At 46.0% G+C, this 20,810-nt stretch overlaps 6 protein-coding genes across 8 annotated transcripts in view; 3 read left to right on the forward strand and 3 right to left on the reverse strand.

Annotated features, from left to right (window-relative positions):
* The window catches only part of LOC126568426 (potassium voltage-gated channel protein Shaker), a 416,918-nt gene that overhangs the window by 156,517 nt on the left and 239,591 nt on the right, over positions 1-20,810 (forward strand). The gene's annotated exons all lie outside the window — the stretch shown is intronic.
* LOC126560565 (uncharacterized) overlaps positions 1-20,810 on the reverse strand; it is a 104,030-nt gene that overhangs the window by 57,049 nt on the left and 26,171 nt on the right. The gene's annotated exons all lie outside the window — the stretch shown is intronic.
* LOC126562226 (allantoinase) lies at positions 6,171-8,062 on the reverse strand. The gene is made up of 3 exons (XM_050218674.1): positions 7,877-8,062; positions 7,303-7,716; positions 6,171-7,112 (listed from the first exon to the last, which is right to left on the reverse strand). The coding sequence occupies exons 1-3, from the start codon at positions 8,048-8,050 to the stop codon at positions 6,171-6,173; spliced, it is 1,530 nt and encodes a 509-aa protein (XP_050074631.1). The 5' UTR covers positions 8,051-8,062.
* LOC126558041 (serine protease HTRA2, mitochondrial) lies at positions 9,950-11,298 on the forward strand. Its single transcript, XM_050213979.1, has 2 exons — positions 9,950-11,052; positions 11,127-11,298. The coding sequence occupies exons 1-2, from the start codon at positions 9,950-9,952 to the stop codon at positions 11,296-11,298; spliced, it is 1,275 nt and encodes a 424-aa protein (XP_050069936.1).
* LOC126558774 (N-acetyl-D-glucosamine kinase) lies at positions 12,390-16,963 on the reverse strand. The gene is made up of 3 exons (XM_050214841.1): positions 16,940-16,963; positions 13,082-13,518; positions 12,390-13,010 (listed from the first exon to the last, which is right to left on the reverse strand). The coding sequence occupies exons 1-3, from the start codon at positions 16,960-16,962 to the stop codon at positions 12,391-12,393; spliced, it is 1,080 nt and encodes a 359-aa protein (XP_050070798.1). The 5' UTR covers position 16,963; the 3' UTR covers position 12,390.
* Positions 19,122-19,987, forward strand: LOC126560066 (vesicle transport protein SEC20). The gene is made up of 3 exons (XM_050216231.1): positions 19,122-19,205; positions 19,287-19,459; positions 19,534-19,987. The coding sequence occupies exons 1-3, from the start codon at positions 19,122-19,124 to the stop codon at positions 19,985-19,987; spliced, it is 711 nt and encodes a 236-aa protein (XP_050072188.1).

Below are 20,810 nucleotides of genomic sequence, written 5' to 3' on the forward strand. Positions count from 1 at the left end.
GGACAGGTGTTCATTAACAAAAACTCGTCTTGGTGGGTTTGAGGGACCGTACGCACGCCGCCCAAGTCACGGCTCATACCGGAGATGTTTATCCGAGCGAGAGCGAGAGCGATATCCACATAAAGCTATTCGCTGATGTTGCTGATATTAGGAAATAATAATGTCACGGTGGTTCGTGCCTGCCAGATGTGATTTGTTTTGAGCAGGAAGTGTAATGGGGTGGAGTTGACCGGGCGAAGGTGAGATGAATGACTGAGCGGCGGCATTGGGGGCCGCGGAGACTGGGGCGGTGAAAGTGTGCTCTGAGATTTATATGTTGGATGTCTTGGTTAGAATCTAGACTTTCCAGTTACTACGGACATGTACCGCTGGTATGACTTTACTGATGAAAAGGTATCCTTCTGAAGATACCTTCTGAATCGCAAGTGAAAGTTTGATGTCATATGCGCTAGCTTAATTTACAAACTAAAAAGATTAATAAGCAAACAGTGTTTTGCGTTTTTGACACCTTGTAGTTAGATGACCCCAAGCACGAAAGTGGAGAAGCCAACAATAGCTCGGTTTGCGGAAAGCTTCTATACCTTCAAGTAGACTCCTGTCACCTTTAACTCTAGAAGCGACTTGTAGCTGCCGTATGTGTGTTCAACAAGTTTTTTTTAAATATATGTTTGCCGTTGTTGCGTGCCTGTGCATCTGTGTGTGTGTCCATCCATTTCCATTGGTCTACCTCAAACCAGGCATTAGGTGCTTACATAAAGGGTAAAGGGATGTGGGACAGAACCAGCGATCAAGCGGGGCTGTGGTATCGGGGAGGGGGACTTCGCTCTTTGGAATGTGGAAAAGTTGTTTTATGCATCTCGTACGCCTAATTGCAGTATGCAAACACCCGTACACAACCCGTTGCCAACCGACTATTTACGCAGTAGCTTGTCGTTCGCCTGGCAGTGATTGCCGAAGCCGCTGATCCGGCCAAGCGCTAATAGGGTGCCGGATCCTCTGTACGTACTGCTTCCACCTTCCAACTGCCAACTGTGTGCAATGGTCCCGAAAGAGATGTCCTCGCGTGTGGATCAACTGGACAAAAACTGAAGAAACATCATGACCGTCTATTCTGAAGGAACTTATCAAAGACGGTGACGGACTTGGTCGAACGTTAAGGATAGGGTTGGCAACAAAGCGAACACAAACGCACAGATGGGGTTACGTTTTACCGTGCGGTTAATTGGATGCAAATTAAGTTTTTGCTTCTGGTCTGATGATAAGCACCACTGGTTTTCATTCAATCTCTTCGCAGCCGCTAGTTAGGAGGGTTTTAAGTAGAAATAGCACACGGCTGCAATATTGCTGCTCCAATACTTTATGCTCTCTGGGACCGCACCTGACACCGCCACACCGCTCTACGGCAGTTCTAGGCGTTCTAGATGTCTCTGATTACCTCACTAAGGCAAGCCTTGTGACAGGGTAGGGCAAAAGGCAAATTCTTCCCCTAGTACGTTTGATAAATGGAGTAAGATTTGTTTTTACTTTACCAGACAATCGTCAACGTGGGCTGCTCTGTTTTGTTCCGTTCCGTGTACTCTATTGCGATATTTTTCTTCGCTCTAAGTCGCCATTCCGCCACCAGTATGTGACTGCCAACATTCAGTAGCATCAGATTTTGTAAACTAACTATTCGCTTGTGTGTACTGTTTACACAGGATGGAAAGCAATAATAAAAAACAAACTGTGTTGCACTGCGGATTAGTTGTGCTGTTGTGGGGATCGGCTTCTATTTCGCAGCTATATTGACAATCGCTGAGATAATGATTTCTTGGTAAAGATGCGGATTGAAAAAAAAAACGGGAATGTTAATCCAACTTTCAAAGTGACTTAAGCTCGACTATTTGCTGTAAACAAAAACACATTCTTCCCAAATATACATTAGGAAAATAGGGTACACATCTCATCACGTGACGAAATAGAATTTTTGTGATTGGTGATCGGGCTAATTTGATTGTAGACGAGTACTGAGATCAGATCAGAATAGATTTTGTGTACCGTTTTCACTAATCTGGTCGGTAGACACTGTAGTTTACCGCAAGTCGAATGCAATATCAACGTAGAACTATTAAAACACAATGTATGTTTCCTGGTTAAGTACTTAGTATGCCTAAATCACTTAACGAGCCAAGAAATTCTCCTCCTGAGAAGGCCTGAGCACACACTACTGATGACACTAATTCACCGCAAACCAAGCGTCAGGACTTTTGCAGAAAACAAACTTCAAACGGTAGTGAACCTGTGACACAAATTTACCAACCTGTACGTTATTTGACATACGCGAAATATGTCTTTGCAGGGCTTGGCAGCAGACAGAATGGCGCTCGAATCACGGAATCGTATCGCACTTAGACACTATCTAGTTGCTACTAATCGTACACTCACTCTCCCTCTCGCTCTCTCTATCTCTCTCTCTCTCTCGCTCTCGCTTGGTTACTACCTCTCCTCGACTAGACTTTACTCGAGCGCGCCTTGAGCAGCACTTAGTACATGAGGACATCGGCAAAAATACAGACGGCCGGGGTAAAATAATATACAAAACAAGACATCACTTATACATCAGTGTGTATCAACGCGAGTTTATCTGTGCGTGTGCTTGTGTGTAGTAGCGATTCGGTCGGATGTTTATGGCCCTACCCACCCGAGCTCAATCGGAGCGCGCGCGCGCGTAGTCTAGGCTTTTAGCGGCTGCTCTGGGTATCAAAAGCCTGCCTTCTGTTCCGTCCGGCGTTAACTAGTCGAATGAGCTAAGCGGGTTTCGCCTGAATGGGAGATACTCGATACGCGGGAAACCTTTACACATGGGGGCTGTGCGTTTTTGTTGTTGTTGTATTTCTACCTTCCGCCTGCGGTTGTGATGTTTTACCGCAGAACAGTTGTAGGAGAGAGCCTAGAGTGTTGCGGCAGTGTCACTTTACGGCAGGTTTTCTTCCCTTTTTTTGCTTGCTTGGTTGACTCGCCAGTTTGCTTGCTACCACCGACATCCCCCCCCCCCCCCCCCCCCTGCCAACCCGTTCAGTTTAGTGATCAGCAGCGAGCGCCTTCCTTTTTTTTTTTTAATGCTTGGAGGGTTTGTTTTTGTTTGCTTGCTGTCCGGACTCGATCTGATTCGCCAGGCACACTGCATCGTCGTCGCCTTCAGCATATCCCCGCGACCCCAACCTCGGCGACATTTTGTTCGCTTACTAAAGGGAAGGGAAGGAGGTGGATAAGGAGAGTGGGGGTTGGTAGTGGTTTGGGTGGGTGGTCTAGAGCACAGGGATCCTGTGCGGGACGTTGAGTACACGCGGCGAAAGATAGGGGAAGGCACGAAGCACTGCGAAGCGAACACATGATAAAGCAGTGGCAAGAAAGACAGAGCGAACCGTAACGCGGTTTGGAGAGCGATAAAGGTCTGACTGATGTAGACAAGTTGGTGAGCTGCGCGAGAGAATTGGCGACTTTCGTCGTCTATAGCGCTGGTTCAAAACAGAAGTACAAGTTTGGAGACGATGGAGTTGTGGGAATGGGTGGGGGGGGGAGATGGTAAGGGGGGGAGGGGGGGCATCACGCAACGGAGGACAGGTCCTGGTGCGTATAGGTAAAGGAACCGATCGAGAGTGAGACAGAAGCGGTGCGAAGTCTCGTGGTACGACCGCAAAACTTCCCGTGGGTTGGAGCTTTGCATCGCTTTGCGCAAGATCCCTAGAGGAGTCGGCTAAAGTCTAGGCAAACGGTGGCGGAATTAATTTTGCTCCCAAATCAGAATGAACATGAAGCACATGGAGCAACAAGCAGCAGTTGATTGCGTGTTCTCTTCTACGGCAGAGATCATGGAACACTATTGGCGAAGTTATTCCCGCTAGATCGTTATCAGAAACGCATGCAAATCGTAATTAGTGCGCTTTTCCATCAATGTCATAGTGTCAGTTTACAGATTTCTCCTTCCTCCAGGTTTGTCCTAAAATTGGAAGGTGTATACAAAGCGGAAAGATAGACACTGCAAGGGACAGAAAGTTTGCATCCAGAGGGTGTGTTGTTAAGTAGCACAGAGTCTTGCACGGTCTTCCCCTTTTGGTGAGGGTTTTCTGGAACTGATTTATTCATTCATGAGCGGACTAGGAGGTCGAGGCGATTGTGGCGCTGGTCTACACACGCGACAAGACCTGATATGGTGTCCCGTTCAAATCGTCCTCCAGTAAGCGGAGCTGACAGTCCAGATGTATAGGTAAATTAAGTCAAAGTAAGCCAACAATGACAGAACCAGAAGTCCTCTAGAGGTTGACGAGCATCAAAGAAGTAGCTTCCGAACGTTGGTATTATACCCAGCATGTGATTGGTTTACGCTACATACTCTCAAGACTACTGGTACGAGCATACGCGAAGTGCTCCCGAACATCTGATTTCATCTCACTGTTAGTGATGCTGCTAGCTGTTATCAGATGTTGTAAATCTGGCATTTCTATAACATTGCTCAATTAAAAAAGGCATCGCGTCGCCCTGTAAGTGTGACTTACATTGAACAGTGACTAAGACACGGTTGTTTTGACGTTGGTTTGCCGTGTTGTGATGGTTTAAGGAACTAATCTCTTTACACCAGCTTTAGTAAATAAAACTTGTTCCAGACGAATGACGTCAGTGCTGGTGAATCTCCGCATCAAGCGCTGCATTCAGAAGATGGATATAAATTTTTGTGTGTTTTTGTTGCGAGATCGCTAACCACCTAGTCGGTCGAGCATCAGCCTCACTTTAACTTAAAATTCCCACTCACACATGTACCACGCACCCAACGATACTTGATAGCCGTTAATTTGAATTAAGAGGCCCCTAAAAAAAAAACTTGCTCCCACACACTCACGAGACAATGGCAGGAAACCCCCGGTGGCAGCATGGCTGCGGGCGGCCAGGCGAGTCCAAAAATTATTGACAGTTCGACATTTGATATTCCGATTGGGGTTTTTTTTTTTGTGAGTTCCGAGCGGGAGAAGAAGTTTGGTAGAAGATACATTTTGGTTAGATCATTGGGGGAGTTTGAGCACAAAGCCTGGTTGGAACTCCCAATTCCACACTGGTGTTCGAACTAAACACGTTTTTCGGCACAACCGTGTTTTGTCGTGTAGCAGAGCATTTACTGTTTGTGCACCACCGGTTGGTTAATTTGATATAGTAGGGATCGTGTGAAAATGGTATGAAAAAAACGCGAAAACCAAGCGTAGAAATCCCTCAGATGTCTGAGTAGTGGGATAAGGAACTCACCAGTTTTAGTGATGGTTTAGAATGGTCCTATCTCTATAAAGCAGCAATCAAGTTTATTATACTCTACAGAACATCAATCCAGGCCCAAAGGCTTTATAATCGGCCACCAGATGGTTAAACGGCAATCCATCCAGAACTGGATTCCGGACTCTAAATGCGAAAGTCAAATTCTTCGAGGTGAGGTCCAGGATTATCAGTTTTACCCGCACTGATCTTTTATTAATCTGCCAAAGCACTTGTCTGATACCCTTTTAGCCCTGGTTGGTGCTGTGTATTTGGCAACAAAAAATATCATACTGCAGCCGGTATCAGGTCCATTGTGGAGGCCCGTCCGAATGACATGAATCATTCACCGTCGACGATTGAGACAGCCACCGAAGATTGTCTCTATAAACTCTAGACATGGCATGATCTCTCATAGACATTCCGAAACATCCAGCTGAAGGCTTTTCAAAGAGTTACAGCAGTATATCGTGAGAAGGTCACATGGTTAAGGTGTTCTACTTTATTGTTGTACTGCAGTTAAACAAATAATCGCCGTTGGCGCCTTGAACATATGACCAGGTTAAACCTGATCGCGTCCATTCCTTATCATCTAGGAAGATCCGACCTGTTGACCAAAAATCAACCAAGTCTCGTTAAACGCAAAACCTACGTTGAAAACTTTCCACTCAATTAATCTACGTATTGGCTCAATGACCCCACGCCAGTAGGAACAGTGGCTCGCGTCAACAGATTGGAAGTGTACAAATAATTACGAAACGAATCCAATCCAACCTCTAAACTGTGTCCTCGTGCAGTTGTGTCCTCACATGAATTCACATCTGGAAGTGTTCCAGAACTTATACTAGAGTAGTTATAGTAGTCCTGCGTCATCTAAATACTATCGAACCCTGTTACAAATCTACAACGTCCTCAAGCTCAACCTCCTCTTCCGAAGATGTATTTACCGTGTGTCGTTTGAAGCTATCAGTGTTGCTATCTTCCGCGTTGTCACTGGCAAGCTTGTCCCGGCTAGCGAGAAGAATATTGCCCAACGGTGGACCAAATGCCGGTACCTCAGACCGATGGTAGATGATCGTACCGCGAAGTACTGTCGCGTGCACGACACCGTGCAGCGTACGTTTCAGGTACGGTGTCGCCTTATGCTGGAACTCGATCATGTCCTCCGTAACGGTAAAGGTGGCCTCCGGGTCCCACACGCAGATATCCCCATCGTAACCTGGCTCGAGACGACTCTTGCGTTGCTCCAGCCCGCTCAAACGGGCCGGCTCGGTACAGAGCAAACGGACCGTATCCTCGAGCGTCAGCCCGTACCGTTGACAGTGTGTCCAGAACAGTGGTAACCCTAGCTGCAGGGAAGAGATACCGCCCCAAGCTTCCAGGAAGTTACCACGCTGTTTGCCGTCGGTCAGTAGTTTCATCTGCGGCGTACTGGGGGAATGGTCCGACACAACGAGATCGATTTCTCCCGCTTGGATGGCACGCCAAAGTTGCTCCTGATTCGTGCGATCTCGTATCGGGGGACAGCACTTGAATTCGGTACGCGCGTCAGGTACATCTTCGGCAGCGAGTGAGAGATAGTGATGGCAGGTTTCGACCGTGAGTCGTCCACCATGGGCGCGGGCCTGCCGGATTGTTGGTAGTGCCTGTGCGGATGACAGGTGTACGATGTGAGTCCGAACGTCGTACTGCTGGGCCACTTTTGCCACTAGCTCGATCGCCTGCTGCTCCATACGATCTGGTCGAGATTCGAGAAAGGTGCGATACTTGAAGGGATCGCTGATGTTACTCTGGGTATCAGTGTGGGGACGGTGACACTCGACTTCTGCGTGAAACTGAAACAAGAATTTAAGCAAGAGGAGGATTTATGTTAGTAAAAAATGCCACTCAGTATATTCTTGACTTGACTTCTTGACCTCTCGACTGCTTGAACAAGGAAGGGACTTCGTTTCGCACCTCAAACACCTACTACACCATGCAACAGTCTAATCTCTTTCATATGGGATCCATTCTCCCCACACTTACCGCCAACACTGCACCAGTTCCCTCGATCAAGCGTGCCGCCTCACACACCTGCTCCTCCGTTACGTGCGGAAACTCCTCCACACCGCTCGGGCAAAGGAAGCATTTGAACCCGATCACACCGGCCGCTATCATGCGGCGCAGTTCGCACTGATTGTCCGGCACCAAGCCGCCCCAAAACGCAACGTCCACAAAAATCTTCTTCCTTGCCGCCTTCACCTTGGTGCGCAGGTTGGCCACACTCGTCGTCGGCGGTATGGAGTTGAGCGGCATGTCACAGATCGTCGTAAAACCGCCGGCAGCGGCCGCCTTCGTTGCCGTATGGAAGCCTTCCCATTCGGTACGTCCCGGTTCGTTGATGTGGACGTGCGTATCTATCAAACCGGGCATCAGCAGCAGATCGCCAAAGTCGTAATGCTGTTGGACGAAACAACAAAACGCTAAACTCTCCATTTACAACATTCTAGCTCACCTCGCTCCATATTCGGTGCAATTCTGGATACCCTGATGGCATCCTGGATTGGATGATTGACTGATTGATAGTGTGTACGGAGGGTGCCTACTGCCAACTACTAACCTCAAAATCACCTTCATTGTCCTTCAAGTAATGGTCGACAGCAGCCCAGGAGCTGAGCACACGTGTCACCTTACCATCGATGCCTGACACGACGATCCCGCCCGGGAACACCTCGGCCGGGTAGTGGTTGCCACTGTTGAGAAATATTCGCTTGCTGGTGTAGACGGTTTCCATCGCTAGTCAGCAGCTGTTCTAGTAATGGAGCGAAGTGCGCGATGGTGCCGTCTCTTATAAGGCGACCGTCTTCGTTCTGGAGCAGTTGATGTTGTCGATTCTGGAATGGTAGAGGGCCGCGCAGGTTTCACCGTGTACAAATCGTTTGCTTTTTTGCGCATTCGGAGAACTCCACTAGCAGCTGCGAGAACTTTTTTTGTTTTGTCATTATCTCCTTTATATACTTTACAAGTAAAAATTTACCGTGTGTACGCGTCTTGTTGGGGATGGTTCGAGCACGCAGTTTGTTTTTCGGGCGCTGATGTTGATGAAACGATCCAATTGTATCGGGTGTAGTGTTCCAAACATCCTGACACTGATCGGATGTGAGTTGGTGATGGATTTAACAAAAAAAAAAGAAAAAGTAGTATACAGTTATCTCACCTGTTCTTATGCAACTTCATTACATCAGTGGAAAGTTATTCAAGTGTCGAAGCTGATCAGTGGTTATAATGGTTTCAATGTTTTATTTTAATTTCGCAGCCATTTTATATATTTAATTAAAACATCTATCAAACATAGGAGAGGCCAACACATGGTAGAAGCAGATGTTTATGAACTTGAACCAAGACCAAGCCCCCCGTTACCGATAATCAGTTTCGTAAAAAGAAAAAAAAAACAAAATTGTACATATGTAAAGTCTGCTGGTACGTAGAGCTGCTGGGGATCTAGAGCATTGGCATCCCGAAATACTGATAACGGTCCTACGGAAGACTTGGTGGCTATAAATACTTCGGAACTGACTAATTATAGACATTTTTTGCAATAGAATCTTCTTTGCTGGTCATTTAAATGCATACTAGACATGCTGATGCTAAGTAGTTGGATAGTGAGGTCCTCAGCTACCGAGGAACGCACCGGATTCGATGCTCCCGATGTTTCTATGTGTATTTTCTTGTTGTCAGGAGCTTCCCTGAAGTATTTAATATTGTATACACTATAAACTACATATTGTATGAGGATATCTTCGTATAAAATGCAGTCTTCCAAGTCTACGCTTAAGTGATCAATTAGCACATCAAATCGTGTCCGCTATATTATGTAACGTGTACGCAATGATAAACTTCAAAATAAGCCTTCCTCAACATAAAGATCTGTTAGGTAAGGTGCAACAGCTGGGCAAATTTGGATTGTACTTTTTTAAATGTCTCGTAGAAAAGGTGGGCGTGACTAGGAATTTGCACCCGCCATCCGGCATCCGGATAGAAGGCTGAGAACTGTTTTTTTTTTCAGTATCATTCCCTTTTTTTCTTGTTTCGGTGCAGTAGAGTAGAGTGTCGGTCCTTACGGCAAGTCGTGTCAATATTCATTCAATTGTCGCGGTTAAAATCAGCTGTATGCCATATTGCGTAGAAATAATGCTTAATATCGCTAGAGTTGTTTACAGGTTTTAACACTTTCCTATGGTTGTTTGTCGTGTTTTCATATATTTTTGTTCTTGTCCCGTGGTTTTTTGACGCGTACTCATTTATTTTTTTTCCTGTCGTAAATTTTTTTGACATATTTCCATATATATTTTTTCTTGTTAAGCATTTTTTACAAACAATTGCATATATTTCCTTAAAAAAAACTAAGTTAATGTACTTCACAGTGTAATATTTCAAATTTATACTGTCTGACAAATGCTGTAAAACATAAATTGATTTGTTTTTATTATTTCTATTTACAGATAGTCGCTCGTCGCGATTTCTAATCACCACCTAGCACCTAGCACGCAACCACATAGGCCTGGTTTGCGCCTCGTACCCAACGGACGATCAAAGTACACATACTTATCAGTCCAGCTGCAAGGTAGTCCAACGATACATACACGATACATTGTAATATCTAGTCCTCCTTCAGTTCTAGGCTGTGAAAAGTATGTACGGCGCTTTGAGAAGGCCCACCATCTTCCAGCATCGGTTGCTGGTTAGCTTTCAGCTATCGCCACCTATTCCAGCCCGGCCGCTAAAAACCACCCAACAAAATGGACGCAACGAGCAGGGAAATCGCCGGAAACTTGGAATTACGGTAGCACTGACCGGTGTGTTTGGATTGCTTGCCTACAAACAGACTCTGTCCAATGACGACCAGCATAAAGCCAGTACCATCAGCTGGCCACGTTGGCCTACCGTGTGTGCGAAAACGATTCCACCCACCACACCGAAGCGCAGTCAGCGGAAAGATTTTAATTTCATCGCGGACGCAGTGGAAGTATCGGCCCCGGCCGTAGTGTACCTGGAGATACGTGACCGGCAGCATGTGGATTTTTTCACCCGCGAACCAATGACGGTTTCGACCGGTTCCGGGTTTATCATCGAATCGGACGGCCTGATCCTAACGAATGCGCATGTCGTCGTAAGCAAACCGCACACGATGGTAACGGTCAAGCTAACGGACGGTCGCACATTCCCCGGCTACGTGGAGCACGTGGATCCGGCATCGGATTTGGCAACGGTGCGCGTACGGTGCAACAACTTGCCAACGCTGAAGCTGGGCCATTCGTCCGACCTTCGCACGGGTGAGTGGGTAGTGGCGCTCGGGAGTCCACTCGCACTCAACAACACGGTAACGGCGGGCGTTATAAGCACAACCCAGCGGCCCTCGCAAGAGCTTGGCCTGCGGGGGAAGGACATCAACTACATCCAAACGGATGCGGCCATTACGTTTGGCAATTCGGGCGGCCCGCTGGTAAACCTGGACGGTGAAGCGATCGGCATTAACAGCATGAAGGTAACGTCGGGCATCAGCTTTGCCATCCCGATCGACCATGCGAAGGAGTTTTTGCGCAAAATCAACGAAGCACCCACGGAACGCCGATCGTCGGGTGATGCGCCCATGTACCGTCGGTACATCGGTATTACGATGCTTACCCTTACGCCGGAAATTTTGGGCGAACTGCAGCAGCGCAACCATAAGTTCCCGCCGATCGTGCGTGGCGGTGTGCTGGTGTGGAAAGTTATCCAAGGATCACCAGCGTACAGGTAATGGAAGATTAGAATTTTAAAAGTATTATAAAATAAAAATTTCTTTCTCCCTTTTTTTTCGCCCAATGTAGTGGAGGACTTCAACCAGGCGATATCATAACGCACATTAACGGGAAGGAGATTAAAAACTCAAGCGATGTGTACGAGCTGTTGCTTGAGCAGGACAAAAAGCTTTCAATATCGATCTATCGCGGCCAACAGCTGACCACGGTGCACGTCTTCCCGGAGGACACAACGGCATAGAGAGACAGGAAAGAGAGATAGAGGGATAGAGAGAGGGACAGAGAGAGAGAGAGAGAGAGAGAGAGAGAACAAACTGCCGAAAGAATATTTATTTTATTGTCATGCCAAAAAATGCCAATTATGACGGGTTTTTTCAGTTTGACAAATCGTTTAAATGTAGATAATTCATGTTGCTGTATTATTAATACAAGAGAACCATAATTGAAGCGAATTTTGAATTCATTCGGTGCTACAATTGCTTTATGGGAAATTATGGAAGTCTTTTAAATCCCAGACAACATCGTTCATGAACCCTGGGAAAATGACTCCTCACTGAGACACTGCTGAAGAGGAAGACATGGGTTAGATAGACTTAATGCTTTCGAATATAGACATAGACGTTATTTATTTTGCTCTAAAAAAAAACAACAACACATGATCTACAACACACACCACAACAGTAAGACTGAAATCGGTATATTGAATGCATATCCCCTATCAAAGGGTTTTTTCTTACAGATTACTGCATTGTAACAACAAAAGTTAGAAGACACATTGATGGATATATCAAACACATTCGATTACGGCGGCGCGCCCCAGGAATACTTGAAATAGAATGACCGTCTACGGTTTTAAAAACAATTTCACTAATTAAATGGAAACATGACGCCTCGGTAAAGGGGTACGTGTCGTACGCCTCTTAAATCAGGTCTCGTGGCTTGTTTTTTTTTTTTTTTTGCTTAACCGCACATTCACAATGTGCGCTTGTCTAACGCTCTGCGCGTGAGACAATTTTGCTTCTCTCACGGCACACTCACATGTATCACACACTGTATCGAATCTCAATGTTGGAAGTGACCCGTACTCTAGTGTTGGATGAATCTGATTCAGAGATTGTGAATGAATCTTTCAGCTGAATGAATGAATCTGAATCTCTATTCCAAAGCGATCCATGAATCTGAAAAGTTTCACGAACCTTTTTGGGTGTCGATACTTGATTTGATCATGACTCTTCAATTAAGATTCATATGTATGATTCTGCTTAAAAACATTCATTAAGCACAACACTAGACCGTACACGATTTCGAGCATCCAGCCGCATACATACGCTTCCTAGCTTCGGCCATTCGTTTTATGCTCCGTTCCGTTACCGTTTTCGTTCGCAACGGCCCGGAAGGTGTAGAATACGTCATAATTGCCGGTATAGTCACGTGGCATACCCAGCTTGAACGTGTCCGATGCTAGGTAGGCGGCCCCCAGTGCCATTGTGGTGGTCAGCCGCAGTAGGCGCAAATCGTGCGGGAATCCTTGCATCCGTAGCTCGGAAACAAATCCATCCCGTAGCAGATCCCAGCTAAGCCATACCGACCCTACGCACACGATATCGAGCAGCTGCGTCGGCGAACCGGTACCCGATGGGCGCAACAGTTCCGGCGATATTTTGTCCTGCAGCGCACAGACGGACCGAGCCAGCGATTGGCCCGCCTCGTCGAACAGCTTGCGGCAGAGTGGATCACGCTCGTCCAGGGCAGCACGGGCCAGCTTTGCACACAGCCCAGCGTACGCCGTCTTGCAGAACCGACCGTAACTGTGATCGAGCAGATCGTGCAACGTTCGCACACCGAAATGCTCCTGGATCAGCTGCCAGACACGTTCGATCGGATGCTTCGAGCGCTTCAAATTGTCCCGATGATCAAACACGGTTTTGATGGCGTTCCTTGCAATCCACCATGCTGCAACGAAAAAATGTACACCGGCATAAAGCATAAGCTTCAGCAAGGGGATCCTCTAACCGTCCACTTACCACCACCCTCATCACCAAGCATGTGACCCCATCCACCGCACCCATGCGTACTACCGTCCGGATTGCGTAGCAGCGTGTTCGATCCGGTACCGGCGATGATCACCATACCGCCCAGATTCGAGACGGCCTGAATACTGCCGACCGTGTCACTACACACCACGTACCGTTCCGCCACCGTCGGATAGTTCGTGTGGAGATAGTTTTCCAGCTCGCGGTTCGTTTCTTCCGCTTCGGCACCGCTCAAACATAGGCCCACGGCGGTCAGCTGTTGGTCGATGGGCAGATTTGCTTCCGCCTTGGCAGCGCGGGCCATTGCGTCGATACGTTCCGCTACGCCTGGTATACCGACGGCCCAGTGGTTTGTGCTTGGGCCCTTAGCGCGACCCACAATCTGGCCGGCTTCATCGCAGATCACCAAGGTGGAATGTGTCGCACCGCTAGAATGGGAAGGAAATCAGTTAGGAAGTTAGTAATATGTTTGGTTTTTTTCCTTAAGAAGAGATTATAGTTTATGGATTCAGCTTTTTGTGTCTCTGCCTTCGAGATTTTTTTTTCCAGAGGACCAGTTTTGGAGCTCCAAATGCTCGATGCTCTCTTGACCATTTTTGATGAGTGTCCTTTTATCGTGGTTAGGACTAAGACTTATCCTTATGTTAACCATCTGTAACATGACAATATGGCGATGGTAGGCTTTACAGCGTTTGCAACTCTGCTCTGAGCCTGAGCGATTAGCTGCTGTTCCTTCTTGGAGACAGAATGATTGTATAAGGACTTACCAAACGAATATATTGGGTGCAACTGAAGTCAGTTAGACGTCTCTCGCATGCGCATTTCGAGATATACGTCTCACACATATTTCCTCGAAATTCCTGGACCTTGTTGGATATAGGCTCCTGGGTTTTACTTCATGAAGACAGATTGCATCAGTCTAAATATTCACAACCATTCCTGCCTTTTGTGATTTTTGTTTGTTTACCCTGAACCAGCTACACAGCCAGTTCTATCTTTATCGCAATCTGCAGCATTCATCATCTCACAGCACGGGTCCGGATTAAGCAGACAGTGCCACAACATCACGTATCGTGCTCGTGCTCTTATTGAAGTCAATCACTGGACGCTATTGTGGTGAGGTGACCAAAATCCAACACCATACTTGCCGGGCATATGGCTCGATCTATTCGAGAACAACCGTTGATTTATTGGATGTGCTTGGGGGTGCCAACTGAATGCGAAAATTCAATTATCAATTAGCGCTCTGAGGTAGCGCAAGGTTCAAGAATAGAAAGGGGTCGACGTAAAAAAGGGCTGATGTAACAATGTGTTCAACCATACATATCGCCTGACGAATGGTGATGATGGCTGGCTCGACCGGTCTGACGTGCTATCGCTACCGGGGGATCTACGAAACCAATTTCTCCCAACCAAACCATCCAACCAGCAATTTGACAAGCATTATCGAACCACACACTGACACCAACACGCGCACGTTATCTGGAGTGGATCTCCGTATGGCATGTGGTGTTTTGTGCGATTATTCACAAGCCCATCAATTTTGTGCCGCTCACTGGCAAACAAGCAATCTTTTGCTTTTGTTATGCTTCTTTTTCTAACTATAAACATTTTTTTAAACCTATTTTGAACCCTGCAGTAAAGCATTACTACCGCTAGATTATACAAACATCTCTAAATGCGCAAAACCTACTTTAGCTGGGTCGTCACCAGCTAGAGATAAACCTAAGCTAATATTGACGTATATAAAACAATGGAACGCTAAAAAATAGGAGCAAAAATTATTACAACAAAAAATCCCCACCCGATCAACCTAAAACACGGCTTGAGCAGAAAAGCATATTGATTTCGCCTTATCGGACGCACGATTAAATTGCCCTCGAGTACTTTGTTTTGGAAGGGTTCACAAGTGTTTATGCACTTCGCTCGGTACAATTAATATGTAACCGGAATTAACTAGCCTGCGCCTAATCTCCCCTTTTTTGCAACCTTTGCGAACGATGTTCGATGCATCTCGATGGGTGTGGTGTGCGATAGATTGTGTCAAGGACGCAAGCACGTCAATTCAGCGCACTAGTTGTTCGCTGAAACCGGAAGAGATACAGAATTGGTAGTGTGTTAGATGTATGAGCACCGGCAGTCTCTCGGAGGTAAAGTCCCGAGCCAGAATTTGCCGACCCTTCGATATGACGGTTAATGGCAAACAGAAGACACGCGAATGCAGGACCAAAAGAGTGTTCAATCTTCGTCGAACATCTAACCATGAACATCTAAACCCGTGCGCTATCTCTCAACTTGGCAGTGAACTACACTGGCCTGCCTGCAGCTGTAGGGCAAGGTCTGGGCTAATGTGTCACATCCACTGATAAGCAGCAGGGCTAAGAAGGGCTAACAAAAGCTGCACGACAAACAAACCGCCGTCTAATGCAAAAACAAACACACCCATACGAAACGGGGCAGTTGCTCGACGGAATGCTGCTCGATGCTTCGCACTTCGAATTGCAACACTCGCCTTGACTTGAATTGTGGTGCAGATTTCATGAAAGTGATCGGTCCTGGACTCGGTGGCGTGGTGGTTAGCTACTCCGATTTGCGAAACATGAAGGACCTGGAATTCCCGGAACGCTGGTCCCTTGATACGTGGGTGTAAACTATGTTCAAAAATATAGTAGCCAGACCTCAAAAACTTCCTCCGAAGGGAGGATGCCCCCCCTGAGAACAAGTTTAAGAACTCTTCACCATCTTTCGGACACAGTCTCCTCCATATTTGTGTGTTGCAATTTCGATCAACACTGATCCCCGTCATGAGAGTGTATTTTCACTTTCATTTCGGCTATTTGTTTTCCTTTTTGAATGCCGTTTTTTTTTTTGGTGGTAGTTGAGGAGCAAAGCAAACTAGGCTTTACATTCGTGGTTTTGTGCTGGATTTCGAAGGTTTTTTTCTCTCTCTCTTTTGCGGGGCCGCCAACTATTACGTCGCTTATTATGAAAGTGTGCTGTGTTTGGGTGGTTGGTCAATTTTTTTTTCTCTATCCTGCTCTTGCTTGTAACCATGTTGTTCGGTTCGGCTGTTTGCTATTTGTTGGATGAAATAATGCATCATCGGTTTAAAAGCGTTAGATGGGGTGGATGAATCCGGACCAATAGCTTCCGGGGTTGAAGATGTAAGACTTCACAGTTGAACGCTTCCTCGTGTGTTCGAGGGTTTGCAGGCACACTTCCGCCAAGCGATCAGAGCCTTCTATCATCAGTTAGAAAAAGGATTCTAAAAATATTAAGCACAAGCTTCGTCTAAAATTGGAACTGACGAAGTACACAATTGGGTGAACAATGTTAGGAGATATTTTTGGGAAGACGAAGTTGCTTAAGTTGCTGCTTCAATGAGTAGTTGGATATTCAGTCCTTACACTACGGGGGAACAGTCCCGGATGTCCGATCCGGGCTTGAATCCCGCTAAATGATTTAAGTTTGGTTGATCTTGTTCGATATCTTTAATCCTAACCGGTTGCAGAGTTTCCTATCCAGGACTTCTTCTTGGCTTAACAACCTTCTACGGTCACGCCATCTGATGGCTTACGAGACTTGCTGATTGGAGTAATTGTTGGATAGTAGGTCCTCAACTACGGGGTAACGATTCGGGATGGGATTTGAACTCCGGCCTTGCCGTGTGAAAACCGGCGCCGTTGTCGCATCACCACCGGAGACCGTCTAATGAGTTTTTTTTCCATCTAACAGGACCTCTGCTATTCAAGATAAAAAAAATCAAGGAAACCAGAAATTGCGGGAGCATAAGACTTCCCACAGCTTGTTGTAATGTCAAAAAAAGAAGGAAGAAATAGTCTTACTTACCCTTCAACACCTCCGATATACATCGTCGATAGCTCGTTGTGGCACAATATACACGAACGGCGAATGGAAAGAGAACTTCCACACCACCAACCAGCAACTTTTTCGTTGTTTGAGCACGTCGACCCTGCTGGACGGCCTTCTGCTTGCAAAAGGTGCACTTTCCCTTCAGCAGCGAAACCAGATCATCCACCAAACCAAACCCACCCACCCCACCCTGCTGCGGCTAGTGTGGCGGAACGTCGTCCGTGTGGCGGTGTTGATTGGAGCAGCCGTTCGCCGAACAATGCGGAATTGGATTCGTTTTCTGGATCACCTTGGAAGTAAACGGATTTTTTTTGCAACTGTAACTCTCTATCTCCTTATTTCGCTTTGCGTTAACAACAGGCTGGGGGTGTTAGACATCAAGAACGATCATTGGTCTGATAGTTTGTACACAATTTTCCCGGTGCAGCACGCCTGTTTGATGCCTTGCCAACTGGTCAAATCGCAGGTGCTTTCACACGCCAAATACACACCCTCTCACAGCACGCGATTTTTCTTTAATTGCCGTGTTTGTTTACTAAAAAGCCTTTTTTCCGCCTGCTTTTGCCTTTACTCACTACCCTATCCACACACCTTTCGCGGTTTCTAGTAACGAGACAAAAATCTGGAGTGACTTGTCCGAATCGTGCTGCGGCCCGTGCGATTGGCGTGCGATCCCGCCATTGAATGCGTCCGGTATGTAGCATCGCATAGCAATATAGTCTGAACGTGTTTTGGGGTGCTACGGCAGCGAAAGGCCGCGTGTACAGGCGGATCCAAAGCGGCAAACAAACGTGGACGGTCGCGCGATTGGGGTGGGGTATTGTTGCTGTTGGACCTAACTCAATCCCGCATCACCCCGCTCCTTGCTTGTGCAGCCCTTTCGCATCCCCGCCCGTTTCTTGCACCAGTCCTAGAAGAGGTGGTGGGTGGCTTGGGGGGCGATGATACGGGATGGTTTGACTAGATACGTATGCTGCACAAACTCTGATATCGTGGCAGTGTTTGGTCTGGTCTGTGTGCTGATTTACCGGTGATGTTATAATGATAAAGTGTAAAGTAGAGGGCAAGAATCACATTTACGATACTTTTTTTGTTTTGCTAAAAATTTGTAAATAAATCCATTTGGGGATTTGCTAAACATAACCACAAAGAAGAATGACAGATCGGCATGTTTACAATCTTTCAATTCAAACAGACGTTTGAAATAACAGTTGAGCATGAAGATTATAAATCATTCTGATAATAAAAAATTAACTTATTTATTATTTTTATTTAATAGATAACTTCATAATTTTAATTTATTATTTTTGCAGTAAATAAAACACTAAAACATTGTTTACATAATTAACACTATTCCAGGCAAACAGCTACTCAGGTAGCCAAATCGATTTTAATTGTTTTCTTCTCTGGAATTTCAAGGAATCCTGGACTGGACATTAAATTTGTTCTATATGAGCTAGCTATCTTTATCAAAATTTTTTTTTATCAATTGATTAAATCTTTTTTTCATATTTTTTCATAGCCACACTACAGGTAGTCGAGCTACGAGGGTAGTCATAATATTTGGAGGCATATAACTTTTTTTTACACGTGATCCAATTGTGGTGCTATATTCTAAAGAAAATCCTATTCAATCACAACATATCCCACAAATTGAATCAATAAAATACCTGAACAAATCAATTTACTCAGCGAACTTGTTCGTTATATCCTTCAACCCTGTGTCGGAAAGGTGCCAGAAGCTGTGCGTGATCCAACCTCGCCGTCTATATTGTCGGGTTCAGTGCTGTCAGCCGTCGTGGCTGGTTTATTTACATCCAAACAACATTGTCGAACTGTATTCCCGTGGAGCAAAGGGCCAGAGTTGCAGGTTTTCCACACGTATGGCGAAAGAAATTAAGCAATATTAACACTTTTTGTGCACAATCAACCAGTTCCTGGCTGAAATTTGGTTTGCTTTTACGTGTGGCTAGTTGCTGAAGTATTGGGTAAGCTGGGATTGGTCGGATCAAAGAAGGCACAGACAGTAAGAACCACCTTAAAAGAAAACTGTAGTCCGTTGAACGAAAAGTAATCAAAGATTTACTCGTTTTTAGATTGGAAATAGCTAATATACATTCCCATCAACGACCGAGTATTGTTTGGATCAGATCTCAAAATGATGCTTTCCAACTACACGGACATTTCCGCAATCCGGCAAGAGATTATGGATAATAATTTGCGTGCCAAGGCAATTATTATGGTAGGCACGCCCTAGCATTAAAATAAGCAGAGAAATGTTAGCCTTTTTTTGTATTTATTCGCGTTTTGCTTTTTCGCACAGGACATCACAAACTTTCGCGGGACACTGCTCGAACTAGAAACACTGAACGAAGCCGGCAGGGATAAGTTGGCCGTTTTGCGCAAATGTATCGACCGGATGGATGTGCTGGCACGGGACGAAACGGACACGAAGCTTGCCGAGGAGGTGGAAAAGAACCGCGAACAGTATGCGAAGTACGTTTGCCCGGACACCACATGTTGCTGTGCCGCACCACAACTAACCATTGCTGTTTTCCCTTATTTCCCAGAACACTGCAAGCCTTCCGGAAAGCGAATATAGCGACAATGCTGGAGATCGAAAAGTCCAACAAGGAGGAACTGTTTGCGTTGCAGCCGGAAGCGAGCGAGGTGCGGAAGCGCAAGCTAGGGAGCGGCATTCCCGGCAGCACGTCGAAAACGTACCGCAGCTCGGCGCTGCTACTGCAGCAGGAAAGTGTAACGGAACGGATGATTTCCATCTCGAAGCAGCTGCACGATACGACGCAAAAGTCGGCCGCCACCCTTGATATGCTTGTGGCGACCAGTGCTACGGTGGAGAGCACGCGGGACGAGCTGCTTAGTACGGCAGGTAAGATCCATCAGTCAGGCAAACTGCTCCAGAAGTATAGCCGGCGTGACTGTACCGATAAAATATTGGCCGTGTTTGGGTTGCTACTGTTCCTGTCGAGCGTGATCTACGTGCTGTCGAAGCGTTTGTTTTAAGAGCATTTAATTGTTTCTAGCAGAGTGAGGTGATAACAGATGCAATAAAGAGATAGAATAATTTTGAATTAATTTTTAGCAGGCACTATTGCTATGGGATGCTCCGTTTTAGGTGGTTGCTGTTTGTTGGGACGTTAGCATTGTATATATATGTTACTATCATGGGGCTAAATTGGGGTGCGGTCAGCATGGGTTATATTTTAATATTTTTATTGTATATACATATAGAGCAGGCCGGAGGTCTCCCTATCAATTGTAAACTGTAAACTATATGTAGTTAATAGCCTTAAGCATCCTCCGCTAAAGAATAGAGCTGCTAGATCGTACCAGCTTTTAGGTCAGCTAAAAGCTGGTAGGAACGTAAAATAAAATGCAAATTATAGTTTTTTGATACATCATCCTTTTTTAGTGCTGTTTGCCATCCGACCGTTTAACACCTTTTTGTCGAATCTAGCGCCACCTATCGTTCGGGTCATAAAATACTACACATCTAAAATTGTTCGGTTGCGCCTATACAGAAGATTCGCCTATAACCTGCTCCCCTTTTGACAAAATTGCCTTAATAACCAATTTTAAGGCATTTTAAAAGTACTAAATAACTTCAATAATGCCTTAAAAGGTAGATTTTACCAATAGAGTAATGTACCACCGCCGGGGAGCCCAGGGATCGAGGTTTCGAGCTGGAATCTGAAAGCAGGAATCGCGTAGGAGATGCAGAATCTGAAAGCATGGATCCGGGATCTGTAAGCAGCAATCTAGAGAGCTGAGAGTAATGATGCAGAGATCCTCACCCCGAATTTAGGGATCCGAGCTCTGGGATTTA

The sequence above is a fragment of the Anopheles maculipalpis genome, chromosome X (genome assembly GCF_943734695.1).
Source record: "Anopheles maculipalpis chromosome X, idAnoMacuDA_375_x, whole genome shotgun sequence".
NCBI classification, from domain to species: Eukaryota; Metazoa; Arthropoda; class Insecta; order Diptera; family Culicidae; genus Anopheles; species Anopheles maculipalpis.

What these genes read in the sequence shown, in the direction of transcription:
- LOC126560066 (XM_050216231.1), top strand. Translation starts at nt 19,122, where the DNA reads ATGATGCTTTCCAACTACACGGACATTTCCGCAATCCGGCAAGAGATT. An exon ending in GTGCCAAGGCAATTATTATG is followed by an intron (nt 19,206 to 19,286) that starts GTAGGCACGCCC and finishes TTTTTCGCACAG; the next exon opens with GACATCACAAACTTTCGCGG. An exon ending in AACCGCGAACAGTATGCGAA is followed by an intron (nt 19,460 to 19,533) that starts GTACGTTTGCCC and finishes CTTATTTCCCAG; the next exon opens with AACACTGCAAGCCTTCCGGA.
- LOC126558774 (XM_050214841.1), bottom strand. Translation starts at nt 16,962, where the DNA reads ATGTATATCGGAGGTGTTGAAGG. An exon ending in TATATCGGAGGTGTTGAAGG is followed by an intron (nt 13,519 to 16,939) that starts GTAAGTAAGACT and finishes TTCCCATTCTAG; the next exon opens with CGGTGCGACACATTCCACCT. An exon ending in GCTTGGTGATGAGGGTGGTG is followed by an intron (nt 13,011 to 13,081) that starts GTAAGTGGACGG and finishes TTTTCGTTGCAG; the next exon opens with CATGGTGGATTGCAAGGAAC.
- LOC126558041 (XM_050213979.1), top strand. Translation starts at nt 9,950, where the DNA reads ATGTACGGCGCTTTGAGAAGGCCCACCATCTTCCAGCATCGGTTGCTG. An exon ending in CAAGGATCACCAGCGTACAG is followed by an intron (nt 11,053 to 11,126) that starts GTAATGGAAGAT and finishes CGCCCAATGTAG; the next exon opens with TGGAGGACTTCAACCAGGCG.
- LOC126562226 (XM_050218674.1), bottom strand. Translation starts at nt 8,050, where the DNA reads ATGGAAACCGTCTACACCAGCAAGCGAATATTTCTCAACAGTGGCAAC. An exon ending in ACAATGAAGGTGATTTTGAG is followed by an intron (nt 7,717 to 7,876) that starts GTTAGTAGTTGG and finishes TTCGTCCAACAG; the next exon opens with CATTACGACTTTGGCGATCT. An exon ending in GAACTGGTGCAGTGTTGGCG is followed by an intron (nt 7,113 to 7,302) that starts GTAAGTGTGGGG and finishes TTCTTGTTTCAG; the next exon opens with TTTCACGCAGAAGTCGAGTG.